Here is a 16,062-nt window from a genome sequence, read left to right as displayed (position 1 = left end):
TTTATTGCATAAGATGAATAGGATAGATAATGAATAAGAATGTGACAAAAGATGATAGATAAATCGAATAAGAAAGAAGGGGATATCGTTTTTTTTTTGTTTTTTTAAAAGGAAAAGAGTATGATGAGAAGGGAATGATAATGAGACATAATAAATAACAAAAGGAAATGAAAAAATGGGAGAATATGGGAATAATAATAATAAAAAATCTTCAGGTGATAATAATGATAAAAAGAGTAAGTAATAATAAAATCAATAGACAACGGTGGGAGGATCGGGTGTGGTGGGGCAAGATAATATATCGGGATGAGTCAAATGTTTTCCAGTAGATGAGCGAGCACGTAAAGAAGAAGAAGAGGAGGACCGATGGGTCAAAGGCTTGTGATCATTGGAAGGTAATTCAAAGGAAGCAGACGATGATGAATTACTAACAGGAGCAGCACCAAGCAAGGCACGTGGAACGGGAAGCAGACCTGTCATACTTTTGGCGATCCACACAGTAATATTGAGAGGTAATAATACTAAAGTAGCAATAGTAGAATTCTTGGCCATTCTTTGATCTTGATCAATCTTGTAACATATAAATTGATCAAATTCTCGTACTTTTTCATCAATCATAGTAAATTTGTCTTCGGACCAAGAGCGTAAGAGATGTTCCTTCTTTTCGAATCGACGAACAGCTTTTGTGAGTTGTTGAATAGTAGGACTAAGACCATCAGTGACTTGACCCAAATCCTTTTTGGTGGCAAAAGCTTGTCGTAAAGAATATAGTTCATCTTCCATAATATCCAATTTCTTTTGTAATTGTTGTACCTGAGTTTCATTCACTTGGATTTCACTTTGTAGATACATTGTTCTTTCACGTAAAAGAAGCATGACATGAGAGAGAGGTTTCAATGAAGCAGCAAGAACAAAAACAGCCACGTTGAATGAACTCATATATCGTTCATAATCACTAAGGAAATATCGACTATATTGTAAAGTATATCCAGCTACTGCAGGTGAAGCCAAGACCCATATCAACCCCATCAATTCATGTCGTCGGAGTTCAGTTGCCATTTGTTCTTGTCTTAACCAACTAGACGAAGGTGATGCTTTGCCTTTCTTTCCATCTTCCATATTGGATGTATTTTTATTATTATTATTGTTGTTGTTGTTATTGTGATACGTGGCGTGGAAATGAATCAAACGTCGACTTCTTGCACTTTCGTAATAAGACCATGGTACTAAAATAAAGAAAATCAAAAGAAAAAGTAATATCAGATGATTAGTATTGTTTTGTTTGTTGTTTGTCACCCTTTTTCGTTTTATTTTTATTTTATTTTTTTATTATAATTATTTTTCCTTTTCATTATATATATATATATATATATATATATATTATATAATTACCTGTCATCCATTTATAAACATAATATAGAATCAATAAAATCATTACAAAATCACTCCATATTTCGGCACTACCAGCAAAAAAGGTACCAAGAGTAGGGACAATAGCTAATAGAATAGGCCAGGAAAATTCATTTGAATTCGTTTGGTTGACTTCCATTTCTGCAAGTGATGGTGGTGAAGACGGTGAATTTCGTTTCTTTGTGAAGGTATTCGTAGTATTGGATCGTCTATTAGGTGGGAAACGCATAAACGATTCTTCTTGATCGTTTTCAGAAAAAGTCATAATAGGAATATAAAAAAAAAAAGTAGAATAAAAAAAAAAAGAAAGAAAAAGGAAAGGAGAATTAAAAAAAAAGTTTTAAGCTTATAAGGTTGGTGTGAGAGCGAGAGAGAGAGAGAGAAAGAAAGAAAAAGAGAAAAGAGGAAATCAAAATTCAAATGCCACGATTATTTATATATGTGAGTATGTACCACCAATCAATGAATTTTTTTTTTTTTTTTTTTGGAAATCAGCTGAAAATGTGTATTAACGGATCTTATGAATAAAATAAAATAATATATTCTATTTCTACTAAGCATATGTTTGTTATTGTTATATATATATATATATTTTAATAGCTGATTATATGGTAACACTCTTTTTGGAACTATTTATCCCTTTTTGTTCATCGCTTTTTTTTTTTTTTTTCAATGAGCGCGCCTAATACAATTTTTTTTTTCTTTCTTTCTTCGTACCAACAGATCAAATCCTTTCTTTTCTCTTCTTTTCCTTTTTTTCTTTTCTTTATTTGTGTACATTCACCTTACTATTATATATTTACATATACATATTATATATAATTCACTATATGAATAGTGATATAACTTGTTCACCAAAAGTGTCTTCACCATTAAGACCTCCTCGTTTCGATATTACTGGAACAACAACAACTAGTACTACTAATACTGATGACTATACACATACAACATTACGTAGACTCAACTCTCGTTCATCAATTTCATCTTCTTCCGCTCATCTCAATAGACTCAACGCCAATCTTGAAGCTGATATGAGTGATTCTCCCGTTGTATCTGATTATGCTCTACGGAAACATCATTCTACTTCAACTTTGACTTCTGATTTACAACGCTGGAGTTTAGGTGTTTCTGGCTCTCAACCCGACTTACTTGATGCTAGAAACGATAATCATGTGGTTGTTCCATCACCAACTAATTCAACTTCATCTTCTCCAATTTCAACACCATCACAGAATATACCTACTCCAATGACAACCAATACCTCTTCAGTAGTTTTGGGTCAAGATATTACAGAAAATAGTGCTATGGATGTATTAACTTTGGAACCGAATGATTTACAACGCTTTAGAAAATGGATGATTGGTTTCTGTATTGTGAATTTTGATTTAGAAATCGGTCAAGGTAAAAAAAAAAAAGGAAATTAAATATAGAAAATAAATCACACATTCATCTTTTATTATTATTATTATTATTATTGTTTTAGCTTTGGATTATGTTTATCCTCCTATGGATCTTACGACTATTGAACAGAAAAATATGCAAGTATCAACGAAATGACGCAAAAGAATCATATTGATGACGATAGTCTTATATCTCCTTTTTTTTTTGCATTTATCTAGCTGTTTTTCTGCCTTTCCTGATTCTAACGTATTCGAAGTAGGTGATCAAGTTTTTAATATACGGTTAAGAGCAAGTAATTCTTTATTTGCAGCATCAGGTAAATATCTACATACTTAAAAGAAAGAGAATGATAGAAAACGAGATAGTTGAATGGGATATTGTTTCGTAAAAAAAAAAAAAGGATCAATATTGATGCACTCCCCTTTTTCGGTTTAGGTCCAACGACAACAGCTGGGTTTTTATATGGATATGTCTTCTTTAGGCAGAAAAAAGATACAACTATTCGACGTGGTTACTTTCAAGTAAATCTAACTATTTCTTTCATTCTGTTTCTTACTGATTTCTTTTATTATTATTATTATTATTATTTATTAGAAATCTTTGGTTTTGTTATCACAACATCCTTACATTGGGTTATTCTCCAGAATTGTAGCAATACTTGGTCCTGCTTTTTTTGATGCTGGGCAACCCATGTTGGAAGCTGCTGTCATGAACATTGCAAATTGGTAAGTATAAATAATAAAATGAGTAAGTATTGATGTATTTATTATTATTTAGGCATGCCCCTAGAATGGATGGTCATATATTGGATTTACCGTTTCTTGGTCATTTATTGGAAGTGGAATTACCTCAACCTCTTAAACCTCAATTATTAGAAACATCTACTTTTGATATGAATAGAATGCAACCAGATATTCAGGTACATATAACATATTTATTACGTATGCATATATATGCAAACTAACGGGGTTTATATATTTGTTTACATTGTAGATCATGGCCTCTGTCCCTGTAGGAGGGTTATATTTCCATTTTAAGGATATATTCAAGGATTTGTGGTTACTGTGGGAACTGATATTGCTTGGAGAACCTATTATTGTGATTGCCCCTGATCCTGGTATTTGCAGCGAAGCCGTGGTATCTTTGGTTGATTTGATTAATCCAGTAAATGAATTGTATAGTGGTTGATGACAATGAAATCATTTACCTTTTTTTTTTTTTCCTCATAGATTCCTTATTGCGGTGACTACCGACCTTATTTTACTATTCAAGATTCAGATTTTAAAAGTTTTGTTAACAAGAATCGGGTTAGTTGACTTGAATGATGTGATTGCGAATCAACTTGTTTTTATTAACAGATTGTTTGATAATATAGCCTCCTACAAATTTGATTCTTGGTGTTACCAACCCCTTCTTTAATACTGCAATTGGACATTGGCCACATATCGTTCGGGTAGGAAGACAGCAACTAAGGTAAAAAAAAAAAAAAAAAAAAAAAAAAAAAAAAAAAAAAAAAAAAAAAAAAAAAAAAAAAAAAAACTATTGGTCATATCATGCATATTTCTATTATATTAACTCATCTTTATTATTTAGGAAACCTGATGGTACTTTGGTAGCAACACATAGTACTGGAAATAACAAGAACATTACCAAGAATCGAGCACATAGATCTGGTCATTCATCTAAACCAAATTTAGGCTCCAAGTCAAACGTTTTGTATGATTTTGTTCAGGTAAGTTGAATCATCTTTATTGAAATAACAATGGCTTATTTTCATTTTTCCTTCCTTCTTTTCTTTAGGGTGTAACCTCCAAACGGAAAGGTGTTATCGCAAAAGACAGGGATTTGTTACGAATGTTGACAGAAGCAACAGTACGGGGTCATCCACCAGGTAATTGATCAAAATCATCCTTACTGACACTATATTTGATTAACTAACGTCACCTCATTTTTCTTTTCTCTAGATTGGCTTCTTAACAATATACTTCGACATTATTTTGTAGATTTGACAGAAAAATTCCTTGTTCCATTGAATCGTTACTTCAGTACTTTGGTTCCAAAGGATGAGTAAGTGTGTGTAAAAATATAGAAAAAAAAACAATATATATATATATATATATATATATAGGTTATTGACTCCTTCCTTTTTTTAGAACTTCTTTAAGTCAAGATATGAAACCTCCTCAACTTGGACCGTTCCAGACCGATCAATTCATCAAGTCTCTCAAAGAATATGGATCGCCACTACCTTTTAAATCTACTTTTAAGACAAGAACATCAGCAACTGATCCTGTCAAGGAACTTTATTTACAATTTTTGAAATGTGGTAATTTTGCAACTTGGTTACAGCAATCGACGACTTTGGCACAGCATCATCTTGACAAACACTATTTACATCAATTATGTCATATCAATCCTCAACAGACTCGGAATGAAAATCTGATCAAAGTGATTAGGGATGTTTTGGTAAGAATGAAGAAGCAATTACTCTTTTTTTTTTTTTTCTTCTCTATACTAATCTACTTTTTTTTTTATAATGATAGGGTGATTCTACTTCTTCATCATCTAATCTTACTAACATCATGACCAATGATCAACGGGAACAACTGGAATTCATTTTGAAAACAATGACAACGCGGAACTGAATTTGACGGGTAGATCTATTTCTGGTGTTACTCTCTTCTATTGGTCACAAGAAACGGAGCTATTCTCGGATAAATGACATCCCTTCCTCTCCCTTTTTTTATTTTTTTTTTTTTATTTTTATTTTTTATTATTTCAGACATTTATTTTCTTTCTTTCTTTTTATTCTTCTCTTTCTTTCTTTGTATATACTCTTGTTCTGTTTTGCACCATGCCTATGTTTACCAAACTCCATTCTATACGATCTTCTATTCACTTCCCCTCCGTATTGAAACAGCGACCTTCTTCTTTTACTTCAAACAATGTTGATTCTGATCATACCATCTCTTCAACTTATTCCCACAATTCTTTATCTGTTGACAATATATCACGTCAACAAGGTCAATATACATTACAACAACGACAACAGCAACAACAACAACGACAATATGGGCAAACTTGTTCACAACAAGGTGTTCAACGCCATCGAACAGTCAGTACACCGACCACAAGTTTTACAGAAACATTGAAGGTGATATCGAAACAAGTGCAACAGGATCAATTCGAGGATGTTTTTGGTAGCTTTTTCTTTACTGACAAACGATGTCAACTTCGTGCAATGTATATGGCAGCTCGACTACAACAGAACATTGGTTCGTACTTGGTACCTTATTTTCAGCATCAATGTTTGTCAGCAGCAGCAGCAATAGCAACAACGGATGGTGGTAATATGGATGTTAGTCATTCATTCTGGCTTTTGGTAATTGATCGATTCTATACACTCAACAATCTTTTATTTGTGGTTCCTTCAAGTGATCCGTATAGACAACATTATCTCTCTACACTAGAACAACATTTGGATAGAATGAAGCATGATATCGGATTGAACAGTCAAAGTGGCAGCTTAGAGGTATACTTTGTACTTTACTATGCGATCAAGAAATATTTTCCAAGGATGATGGATGAATATTCTTCCCCTCTGGCGGCAATACTGGAAAAAGCACGAAAGATTTTGGCCCATTGTTTGGAAAGTGAAAGCAAGCTTGGACCTTCTGAACGTGATGCGATGTATATCTTCCATGGATTACGGGCTGGTTTCCATGGTAATATTGAACCAAAGGTGAACATGGATGATGACGATGATGATATGCTATTGACCCATCTGAATGATGCTGTACGTGGGAATAAGAACTTGACGAGGCAACCTTATGTGAATCCTTTTGAAGATGATGCCTGTATTGTGGACTCGGATGATGATTATGATGATCACAATCAACGCAACAAATCTCGACAAGTGGATAGCGGTTTTTATGAAGGACAATAATATTTTTTTTTCTTTTTATCTGTAGTTAATCTTTTCTTTATTTTTATTTTTATATTGTATATTGTAGACTATTATCATTCACGATACCCTCTTTTTTTTTCACTTCCATCCTGCATTTGAAATAAAACAATAATAATAATTACAACAACTATATATTTTGATGTGAAAAACAGTGATTTAAAATTTTTTATTTATTTATTTATTTTGTTTCTGAGTGATATCAGCAGGGAATTTCTTTTGTGAATTATGACTAAAGTTGGCACCATAATCTCGACGCCATTGATAATCAGCTTGTCTATTTTGATCCCAATAGGCATCAGGTTGCACTGTAGAGGACCGTCGTCTAGCCATGGCATGTGGAGACATATCCGTTGGATTCTCTTCAGCATTGGCTTGTGAACTTCTTCGTCTGTAACCCATTGCACCAGCAACACCAACAGCACCCAAAGTGAAAAAAGTAGCAGGTCCAGGCATAACGAATGAAAAGAAAAAAAAAAAAGGTTATATATAAAAGAAAGTGTGTGAGAAAAGAAAAATAATAATAATAAAAAAAAAGTCAAAACAAAAAAAAAAAAGTTAAGAAACCCATCCCTATTTATTTGATTTTGGGTCATTTAGTAATACTTGATCACGAGGAATAAAAATCAACGCATGAATTGAAGAGTGTTGAACTCACGCTCCAATTGAACCAATAAAATCAAAGATAACATGACAGCTTTTTTTCTTACTTATTTTTATTCCTATTCGTTCAAAACCCTTATACTTTGTTCCCGCGCTCAAAACCAAAAAGTGAAAAATAAATAAAATAAAAAATATACCTTGAATTGATTAAACTTATAAGGTTAATCATTGATAATAATAGTATAATGGGGATAAAACAATAGATCCCATATATTTAGTTTCAACAACCGATCATGTTCTTGCCCTTGCTTTAAACAAGTGTTATGTTGTTACACTTTTTCCCTTTGAATAGACAACCCTGCATTTGACTTTCCGCCGTCAAAAAAAAAATTGGCAATTTTTTTTTTCACCGTGTTTTTTTTTCACCCTCGTTTCTTTCTTTCTTTTCTTTTTTTTTTTTAAAAAAAAACACTGGATTCATAGTTGTCATGGCTTCTCAATTACTTCGTCATTCTCTTCGTACTATTGCTCGTGCTAATGTTGCTCGTCCTATGATGAACAGTCGTGTTTTGACTATTCGTCCTCAACAAGCCATTCTTTCTCCATTGTCTCGATCCTTCTCTGTGGCGTTGCCTCGTATGAGTGCTGGTGAAGGTAAGATCAAACCAATCAAATAACAAAAAAAAAAAAAAAAAAAGAATAGAAAAAAAAAAAGAATAGAGGTATCTGTGTGAGAAAGAAAGTACTTGACATATATATATATATATATATATATTAAAACGCTTATCTAACCATTCTTTTTTTTTTTTTTTGGATGCCATTTAGCTGATGCCGATCTCGTTCACAAACTTGACGAAGAACTTTCTTATGAAAAGGAAAATGAAGAACCTACTCAACCTGCCTTTATCAAAGAATTCTTGGATGCCAATTCATTCAAGGTAAGAAGAAATAGAGAAATACAAGCAGTAGTGAGGCAATCAGCTCATTAGCATTATCTCCTTTTTATATGCAACATTAGCTTGAAGATAAACCTGGTCACGATGAAGTTACTTTGACCCGCACCTTTGGCAATGAAACGTAAGATTTTATGATTCAATGACCAACTAACAATGGAATGACTGATCACCTTTATATTTCTTTTTTTTTTCTTAGTATCTCAGTCTTGTTTTCTATTTCTGATATCAACAATGGTCCTGCTGATGGTTTTCTTCCTGATGAAGATGAAGTTATCGAAGAAGACGAAGTATCTTTCCCTGTCCGTGCTTCTGTCACTATTGAAAAGGTAATATTACAAAACAATATTGATAAATATATGACAACTCATTTTTTGGTATGATTTACATGATAGAACGGTAAAGGTGCTGTGACCATTGATACTGTTGCTCAAGATGGTGAAATGACTGTAGAAAGTGTGATGTACTACAAAGATGGTAAGCTTGCTAGTGATGCTTCTGCTGAATCTGATTGGCAACGTCGTGGTCTATACATTGGTCCTCAATTCGGTGAATTGGATGAAGGTCTTCAATCTCTGTTTGAAAAATACCTTGAAGAACGTGGTGTCAATGCTGGTTTGGCTACTTTCTTGCCTGATTATGTGGAATACAAGGAACAAAAGGAATATACTCAATGGCTTCAATCTGTCAAGGACTTTGTTTCTGCTTGAAAAAAAAATCATCATCCATAGTTAGCTATATTTATCTAGCTTCCCATTTTACATGTTTCTCATAGTTAGTTTGACGCTTCAAAATAATATACACCTTTTTTTTATAAAATAAAGTTTTCATTTTTTATACATACATGAAAATAGTAATTGTCGTTCAATCATTATCATGCAATCGTCATTATTCAATCAACGATATCAATTTATTATCACATGTCATTATCATCATCATCAACCTCAACAGATTTTTTTTTTAAAATGAAGTTTGTTTATTAATGATTGATCATCAATGGAAGAAAAAAAAAAATCAATACAAATGAATACTAAGATAAAAAAAAAATAACATACTACTAACTAACTAACTAAAGGATGGTTGTTGGAAATCAATATTGTTGAGGAACAAAGCGAATGGCCAAACGAAGTTCACCATGATTACGAAGGCCCACCTTACCAGTCAATTTGTACCAGTCATCTACAGCTCGGTTTTGTTGGACAATATCAGCAAAGTCGACAGTAACATCACCAATCTTGTCACTTCCCACCAAATCCTTGTCATAAACATGAAAATGAAGCTTATGATCTGAGGACCCACTAGTCAAAGGGAAAGTGAATGTTTGCTAAACCAAAAATAAAAATAAAAATAAACAACCATGCAATGGTAACCAAAAAGGTTGGGTAACCCGACCTACTCTTTTTTTTTTTTTTTTGCGTTTCATCTACTTACGTTGAAAACAGGATTGTTAGTGTTGGAGAGTTCCTTAGTACGTTGCTTGTACTTGCTATCAATCCAGAATTCTCTATAAAAAAAATAATAAAAATAAGTGGATATGAGCGAATGATTCTTCAAACAGAGAAAAGTAGTTTTTTTTTAAACTTACACATAAGGATCATTCTTTAAAGAGAATAATAAAATATTATTAAAAAGAGAGAAAAAAAAAGTTGTTAATATTATCATTAAATTATAAACATTGGTTTTTATTTTACTTTTCCAACAAGATCTTGGTCTTTCAACTTGCGAGCTTCGACTATGACGCATAAATAATAGAAAAGTTAGTACAAATAGAAACAACTAGTTTATCATTACTTACTAATAGTAACGTGTAAAACACCTTCAGGATTAGTATGATGAGAGAACATTATTATTTTTTTTTCTTTTATGAAAAAGTATTAAAAAGAAAAGAAAGAAGAAAAATTAAAAAAAAGGGGAGGAACATATATAAATCGAATTCGGTTACGCAAAAAAATCAAACTCGGACGTCAAACAAAAATAGTAACTTACGCGTGTCATTTGCCGCTTTATCCGATAGTCATCTTTCAGCCTCTAAAAAAAAAAAAAAAAATCATTGTTTTTTTTTAGTCTGATATAAAGAATGAAAATATAGTAATAATGATATTAATGATGACAATAAATAATAAATCATCATATTCTCTTGTGTTGTTTTATCTTTTTTTTCAATCAAATAGATATCATCTTGACTTCTTTTATTATCATAGAATGAAAAAAAAAACAATATATATTTCAGTAGAATATTGGGAACGTAGAAACTATTTCATCCGGATAAAAGGATTTTAATTATCTTTGTTCAATATTGACACCTATTGAAAAAGAAATCAAAGAATGATATATTGCTTTGCATAAAAATGACTTCAATCTCAGAATATGATAAGTTTAGGATTAAAAAAAGAAAAGATCATCTTTATATTTCTTTATAATCTTGTTTATTTCGATTATATTCTGTATATAATAAAGGAGAACTATGTGAATAGATCAAAAAAATGCTTCAAAAAAATAATAATAGAATTTCTCAGTTTGAAGAATCTCTCACAAATAAATTTCTTCCCTAACGAGTGACGACGGAGATCCAATAATTGGTTGCTCCTCCTCTTGTTTTTTTTTTTTATTTATTGTGTGTTTTTTTTTTTACCTTTTTTTACTTTTCAACACTTTTATGTTTTGAAAATGTCGAATACAACAGAAAACTCATTTCGGAATTCTTTAAGAAACTTCAACTTGGGACGTACTTCATCACCTATAGCCTTACCATTAAGTGGTACTAATTCACCAACAACAGCTAATAATTCAGCTTTTGCTTCTATACGAGACTCTGCTAATAGTTTATTTTCAAATGTATCATCATCTGTTCAAGGATATTTACCTGTTAATAGTGGTGAAGAAGAAGAAGAACCTTGGTATCAATTATCTCGAGTAGAGGTAAGTAATCTATCATCCTTTACTTTTTTTTTTATCTCTTTTTTAACCTTTTTATTATTTTATTTTTTATTTTCTTATAGAGAGTAATGGCTTTCGCTCTATGCTTGGGTCTTGGCATTTTATGTTTTTTCTTGGTACGATTTGTATTTTATATATATATATATATATATATTCATTTCCCTTTCTTAATGACCTTTTTTTTTTTTTATTAAACTTTCTTCTAGGCATTCTCGTTTTCATTCCTTATTCCTATTTCTCCTGGAAAATTTGCCGCCACTTTTACCTGCAAGTCAATATTTATATCTTCAATGCGCAAACAAAAAAGATGTATACTAACTTGATGTTTTATTATTATTATTATTACACAATGCATCAGTGGGTAGTATTCTACTTTTGGTTAGTATTGCTATGCTTCGTGGACCTATAGCTCACATCAAACATATGATATCTATGGAAAGACTTCCTTTTACCATCTCCTATGTTGGTTCTATGGCATTAACGTTATATGCATCATTAGGGGTAATGAAACTTTAAAAAAAAAAAAAAGAGTTTACAACAAAGATTTACTGATAGGGAAAATTTATATTTTTATTTAGGCTCGAAATTATATCTTGACAATTATATTTGCAATTATTCAAATTTTGGCTTTAGTATGGTAAAAAAAAAAAAAAAAAAAAAAAAGAAAGAAAAAAAAAAGAAAGAAATGAAAACTAATAGAATGTGATTAGGTATATTGGATCATATATTCCTGGTGGAGTATCAACATTACGATATGGAACTGCTTATATTGGAAGAAGAGCAGCATCGATTTTACCTATATAGAATAATTTAGTGAATGATGTACAATATCATATTTTATCTACCCCCCCTTTTTTTTTTGAAATAATAATAAAACTACATATAAAAAATATGATGGTTGTTTACAATTTCATTTTGAGGCGGAGAAAATTGACTTTACGTGAAACGCGATACAACTGGATTGGATAATCACGAGGGATACATAACGCGACGATCCATTTACTCATTCTTTATGATTTTGAAAAAAGAAAATGATCAGTTTTGGGGGAACAAAAGGGGAAGAGGGGGGAAAGAATTGAAGATTGAATAAAGTATATATCAGATCATTCTTCATGACTACTTTTGATCATAAAATAAAAGTGGAGATAAAAAAAAAAAACTACATTTTGTTTTTCTTTTATATAGTAGGACCAACCAAACGGCATCGAAAAAGAAAGAAAAAAAAAGCGCGTCCAGTCGGAGTACCGTGTATCGTCACTAGGAATAAATTTTCACACTGGAAAACAAACAATTTTCCCTGTTCTCCTTACAAAAAGATTTTCTTTTGTCCCACTTCTTTTTTTTTTCCTCTCTCTCTCTCTCTCTTTTTTTTTTTTTTTTTTTAATACCATTCTCTTTCTGTTTTCCTTTTTCTCTCATGCTTCATGGTACTGACCTTCAACGTGTAAGTAATAGAATAAAAGAAGGAAATATTTTATTTATTTATTTATTTTATTTCATCCTTTATAGGTAGGAAGAAGGAATACGAAAGCTGGTGAATTAGCTGCTGATGAGAATGCTATTTCTCCAACTCATGGTAATAACAAGAACGATTCCAGGAAACAACCTCTTCTTTCCACAGCAACAAATAAACCGATGAGTGGTGACTCTAGGCGGGTAACTCTGAATGATAAAAGCAATCGTTATAGTAGAACTTTATCAGTAAGTTTTTTTTTTTTTTTTTTGTTTCCAAGACTTATCAAATATTTTTTTTTTTTTTATATCTATGATAGACTATGAAAACTTCCAATACTGATAATGAAAAACAAGCTACTATATCTATTCGACAACAACCAGAACATGACCATACCCAACTTAACCCACCATCTCAACAAGCTGATACTACTACCACTACTACTACTACTTCTTCTATTACATCACAACAACGAACTTGTTCAGTTAAAGAACCAGAGATGGCAGCGGCGGCAACAGAAGCAGCTAATCTCAAGGATTTTTTCGAAGACAACAAAAAACGGTACAAAGCAAAATCAACTGAAGAAGGTAGACAACGTATGCAACCTACACCAATACTTCCAATCCTTGTATCCGACCGTATGAAGGCGTATCTGCGGGAAAGATATCTCAGCATCGGTGCGAAGCGACCTTTAGAAGTACAACAACAAGTTCAACGATTGACAGCAATTCCTAAACGACAAAAATCTGGTCATCGTAGTGTACTTGATCGACATGATGATCAAAATGACCATTCTGGTGATAAGGAAAATGTCGATCCTAATGCCCATCCAACATCTGCAAAGTATACATCCAAATCTGCTGAAGTAATACCGTCTACAACAACAACATCATTACCAATATCATCTCAATCAGCACCATCTCTACATCCATCTTTTGCTTCACTTCAAACAAAAGATTATAAACATCCAGATATTCAACTTGATCAACAAACATATGATGAAGCAGAAAAACTTGAACAAAGTCAAGATCGACGGGCGCAAGAAAATCTATTGCAACAAAATCAAGTTCAAGAACAAAGCGACAAAGAAACTGATATATCTAATGATCCTATGTTAGTGGCTGAATATGCTGATGAAATTTTCAAGTATTTACGTTCAACAGAAGTATGTATATATTCTTATATTTGTATTACCTTTATATATATATATATATATATTTATCCCTTTTTTTTTTATTATTATTATTATTTTATTTTTTAAAAATAGAAAACTATGTTGGCTGATCCGTCTTACATTACAATTCAACATGAAGTGACGTGGCGAATGCGGGCGGTGTTGATTGATTGGGTGATTGAAATCCACTATATTTTCCAGTTATTACCTGAAACTCTGTTCCTGGCAGTGAATATCATTGATCGATTCCTTTCAAGGCGTGATGTATCTTTATCCAAACTTCAACTGGTTGGTATTGCATCTTTGTTTGTGGCCACCAAGTTTGAAGAAACTACATCTCCTCCTATCAAGCAATACCTTTTTATGACTGGTGATGCCGTCTCTGAAGAAGATTTACTTCGATCTGAACGTTATATCTTACAAATTCTGGATTTCAAACTCTGTTACCCAAATCCTCTACATTTCTTACGTCGAAGTACCATGACTGGCAACTTTGATTTACATATCCGTCTTTTGGCTAAATATTTTATGGAAATTACCCTTATTGATCACCGTTTTCTGGACACTCCTCCTTCTCAAACTGCTGCTGCTTCCTTATGGTTGGCCACAAAAATGCTTTGTAAAGGTTCATGGGTAAGTAAGATAAATGATTGATTTGTGACATATAACTCATCAATCATCCTATTATTTAGACACCTGAACTGGCCAAGGCTTCTGGGTATACACCTTTGGAAATCAAGCCTACTGTGGAATTGATGTTGGAGTATTTATCACAACCTGTTACAGATGATTCCTTCTTCAAGAAATGGTCTTCTCGACGAATGATGAAAGTTAGTATCTTTGTTCGCGATTGGGTTCAAAGATTCTATACTGATTCATAGTCTTATTAGTATTTAGTTTATATCTATGCTCAGAATAGTTTCTTCTTTTATTATTATCTTTCTGGAATAAAATAAAAAAAAAATTTGTTTTACTCTTTCTCTATCTTCGCTAGTTTAGTTAAGCATTCACATTCTCCTGATTCATAAAGAAAATATCAAAACCAAAAAAAGAATCCCTTCTTTTTCATATACTATATATATTATTATGACCATCCATAAAACAAAAATTAACATATTCTCTATTGATACTAATAAAATCATACCATAAGTCTTATATCAAAATTAAAGAAAAGGCATTCTACTCTTTTTCTTTTTTTTTTTTTTTTAAGATAATTCAAATATGGCGATCATCAAGTAAATAAAAATGAGAGACCAAAATAGGCAAGTAGGCAAACTTACTATCAAATATATATATATATATGTAGTATACATTTCTTCTGAGTTTCTATCAGTGGCATCAAATCATGACAAAAAGAACGGAATGATTCGTCATAGTAGAAAAATCAATCATCTTCTTTACATTCTCATTGTAGAATAATCATTATCTATTTTCATACCTTGATGGATAGAATGATAAAAATCATCACCACTACTATACCCTTATATAAAAATGCTCAAGAACTGCTACTGCCTCAAAAAGAAAGGGAAAAAAAAAACGATGTGGGGTGTGCTGGGTTTCAAACTACTATCGACAAAGGAGGGAAGACCACCCTTTTTCTTTTTTGTCTTTTTCTTTTTTCCCTTCTCGCTTTTTAACTTGGTCTCTTCTATCTATGACAATGTTAATCTTGACTAAGTAAGCAAAACTAAAGAAATATAACTTTTTTTCCTCTTGTTTACTAAAAAAAAATGGTATGCTAATGTCTTTATTTTACCCGCACACACACTCTCTCTTTCCTTTTTGTTAGGAACACGCTTTTTTGTAGACTTCTCTCCTTTCCATTAACTGTTTCTGGCAATTATTCTCTTCTGTAAGTAAAAAAGAAGAATTCATATGACTTTGACGGTCCAGTTTGATTGAACTCATTCGTATATACTGACTATTTTTTTTTTCTATTCTATTTTATCGGTTTGTTCCAATCATATTGGAAACTCAAAAGATGATTATTTGATCTTTTTTGACAACAATGAAATCGGTAAGATAGTGAAAAGAAAAATAAAAGGAATAAAAATATTTGAATAAAAATTAAATGATGATTTATTTTAGATGATGAACGTTCTTTCTTTTTGTGCGGCTAAGAAATTGACTATTGGATATTATTACCATTCATCTACTCACGTGAATT

General features: G+C 31.8%; 8 protein-coding genes across 8 annotated transcripts; 5 read left to right on the top strand and 3 right to left on the bottom strand.

The window, feature by feature from the left end:
• Positions 1–252: 252 nt before the first annotated feature.
• Positions 253–1,435, bottom strand: BX664DRAFT_270689 (uncharacterized protein; the record flags this gene model as incomplete). The annotated part of the gene is made up of 2 exons (XM_051541111.1): positions 253–1,226; positions 1,393–1,435. The coding sequence occupies 2 exons, from the start codon at positions 1,433–1,435 to the stop codon at positions 253–255; spliced, it is 1,017 nt and encodes a 338-aa protein (XP_051395872.1).
• Positions 1,436–2,902: 1,467 nt separating this feature from the next.
• Positions 2,903–5,192, top strand: BX664DRAFT_367385 (uncharacterized protein; the record flags this gene model as incomplete). Its single annotated transcript, XM_051548567.1, has 12 exons — positions 2,903–2,952; positions 3,030–3,127; positions 3,247–3,332; positions 3,406–3,536; positions 3,589–3,730; positions 3,862–3,975; positions 4,041–4,122; positions 4,428–4,543; positions 4,612–4,702; positions 4,776–4,878; positions 4,965–5,137; positions 5,161–5,192. The coding sequence occupies 12 exons, from the start codon at positions 2,903–2,905 to the stop codon at positions 5,190–5,192; spliced, it is 1,218 nt and encodes a 405-aa protein (XP_051395871.1).
• Positions 5,193–5,671: 479 nt separating this feature from the next.
• Positions 5,672–6,757, top strand: BX664DRAFT_270840 (uncharacterized protein; the record flags this gene model as incomplete). The annotated part of the gene is made up of 1 exon (XM_051541115.1): positions 5,672–6,757. One exon carries the CDS (start codon positions 5,672–5,674, stop codon positions 6,755–6,757), a length of 1,086 nt encoding a protein of 361 aa, XP_051395870.1.
• A 155-nt stretch (positions 6,758–6,912) lies between these two features.
• On the bottom strand, positions 6,913–7,292 carry BX664DRAFT_344155 (uncharacterized protein). The gene has a single exon (XM_051547427.1). It carries the CDS (start codon positions 7,229–7,231, stop codon positions 6,953–6,955), a length of 279 nt encoding a protein of 92 aa, XP_051395869.1. The 5' UTR covers positions 7,232–7,292; the 3' UTR covers positions 6,913–6,952.
• Positions 7,293–7,785: 493 nt separating this feature from the next.
• Positions 7,786–9,174, top strand: BX664DRAFT_287755 (mitochondrial glycoprotein). The gene is made up of 5 exons (XM_051541763.1): positions 7,786–8,032; positions 8,204–8,316; positions 8,397–8,455; positions 8,531–8,660; positions 8,727–9,174. Exons 1-5 carry the CDS (start codon positions 7,867–7,869, stop codon positions 9,039–9,041), a joined length of 783 nt encoding a protein of 260 aa, XP_051395868.1. The 5' UTR covers positions 7,786–7,866; the 3' UTR covers positions 9,042–9,174.
• A 109-nt stretch (positions 9,175–9,283) lies between these two features.
• BX664DRAFT_344152 (C2 domain-containing protein) lies at positions 9,284–10,189 on the bottom strand. The gene is made up of 5 exons (XM_051547426.1): positions 10,127–10,189; positions 10,023–10,063; positions 9,917–9,930; positions 9,763–9,835; positions 9,284–9,655 (listed from the first exon to the last, which is right to left on the bottom strand). The coding sequence occupies exons 1-5, from the start codon at positions 10,173–10,175 to the stop codon at positions 9,422–9,424; spliced, it is 411 nt and encodes a 136-aa protein (XP_051395867.1). The 5' UTR covers positions 10,176–10,189; the 3' UTR covers positions 9,284–9,421.
• A 763-nt stretch (positions 10,190–10,952) lies between these two features.
• Positions 10,953–12,148, top strand: BX664DRAFT_344149 (ER-to-golgi vesicle protein transport Sft2). The gene is made up of 6 exons (XM_051547425.1): positions 10,953–11,250; positions 11,331–11,384; positions 11,475–11,535; positions 11,627–11,769; positions 11,847–11,905; positions 11,979–12,148. Exons 1-6 carry the CDS (start codon positions 10,999–11,001, stop codon positions 12,070–12,072), a joined length of 663 nt encoding a protein of 220 aa, XP_051395866.1. The 5' UTR covers positions 10,953–10,998; the 3' UTR covers positions 12,073–12,148.
• A 1,072-nt stretch (positions 12,149–13,220) lies between these two features.
• On the top strand, positions 13,221–14,776 carry BX664DRAFT_270930 (cyclin-like protein; the record flags this gene model as incomplete). Its single annotated transcript, XM_051541119.1, has 4 exons — positions 13,221–13,398; positions 13,588–13,886; positions 13,989–14,528; positions 14,588–14,776. 4 exons carry the CDS (start codon positions 13,221–13,223, stop codon positions 14,774–14,776), a joined length of 1,206 nt encoding a protein of 401 aa, XP_051395865.1.
• Between the last annotated feature and the right edge of the window lie 1,286 nt (positions 14,777–16,062).

Source organism: Halteromyces radiatus (genome assembly GCF_025201355.1).
Source record: "Halteromyces radiatus strain CBS 162.75 chromosome Unknown BX664scaffold_12, whole genome shotgun sequence".
NCBI lineage: Eukaryota > Fungi > Mucoromycota > Mucoromycetes > Mucorales > Cunninghamellaceae > Halteromyces > Halteromyces radiatus.
Note: the sequence above shows the minus strand (reverse complement) of the source record. Positions and strands in the feature narration are given on the sequence as shown.

What these genes read in the sequence shown, in the direction of transcription:
- BX664DRAFT_287755 (XM_051541763.1), top strand. Translation starts at nt 7,867, where the DNA reads ATGGCTTCTCAATTACTTCGTCATTCTCTTCGTACTATTGCTCGTGCT. An exon ending in TCGTATGAGTGCTGGTGAAG is followed by an intron (nt 8,033 to 8,203) that starts GTAAGATCAAAC and finishes GATGCCATTTAG; the next exon opens with CTGATGCCGATCTCGTTCAC. An exon ending in CGCACCTTTGGCAATGAAAC is followed by an intron (nt 8,456 to 8,530) that starts GTAAGATTTTAT and finishes TTTTTTTCTTAG; the next exon opens with TATCTCAGTCTTGTTTTCTA.
- BX664DRAFT_344155 (XM_051547427.1), bottom strand. Translation starts at nt 7,231, where the DNA reads ATGCCTGGACCTGCTACTTTTTTCACTTTGGGTGCTGTTGGTGTTGCT.
- BX664DRAFT_344149 (XM_051547425.1), top strand. Translation starts at nt 10,999, where the DNA reads ATGTCGAATACAACAGAAAACTCATTTCGGAATTCTTTAAGAAACTTC. An exon ending in GCATTTTATGTTTTTTCTTG is followed by an intron (nt 11,385 to 11,474) that starts GTACGATTTGTA and finishes ACTTTCTTCTAG; the next exon opens with GCATTCTCGTTTTCATTCCT. An exon ending in CGTTATATGCATCATTAGGG is followed by an intron (nt 11,770 to 11,846) that starts GTAATGAAACTT and finishes ATTTTTATTTAG; the next exon opens with GCTCGAAATTATATCTTGAC.
- BX664DRAFT_344152 (XM_051547426.1), bottom strand. Translation starts at nt 10,175, where the DNA reads ATGTTCTCTCATCATACTAATCCTGAAGGTGTTTTACACGTTACTATT. An exon ending in TGTTTTACACGTTACTATTA is followed by an intron (nt 10,064 to 10,126) that starts GTAAGTAATGAT and finishes TATGCGTCATAG; the next exon opens with TCGAAGCTCGCAAGTTGAAA. An exon ending in CTAACAATCCTGTTTTCAAC is followed by an intron (nt 9,656 to 9,762) that starts GTAAGTAGATGA and finishes TTTTTGGTTTAG; the next exon opens with CAAACATTCACTTTCCCTTT.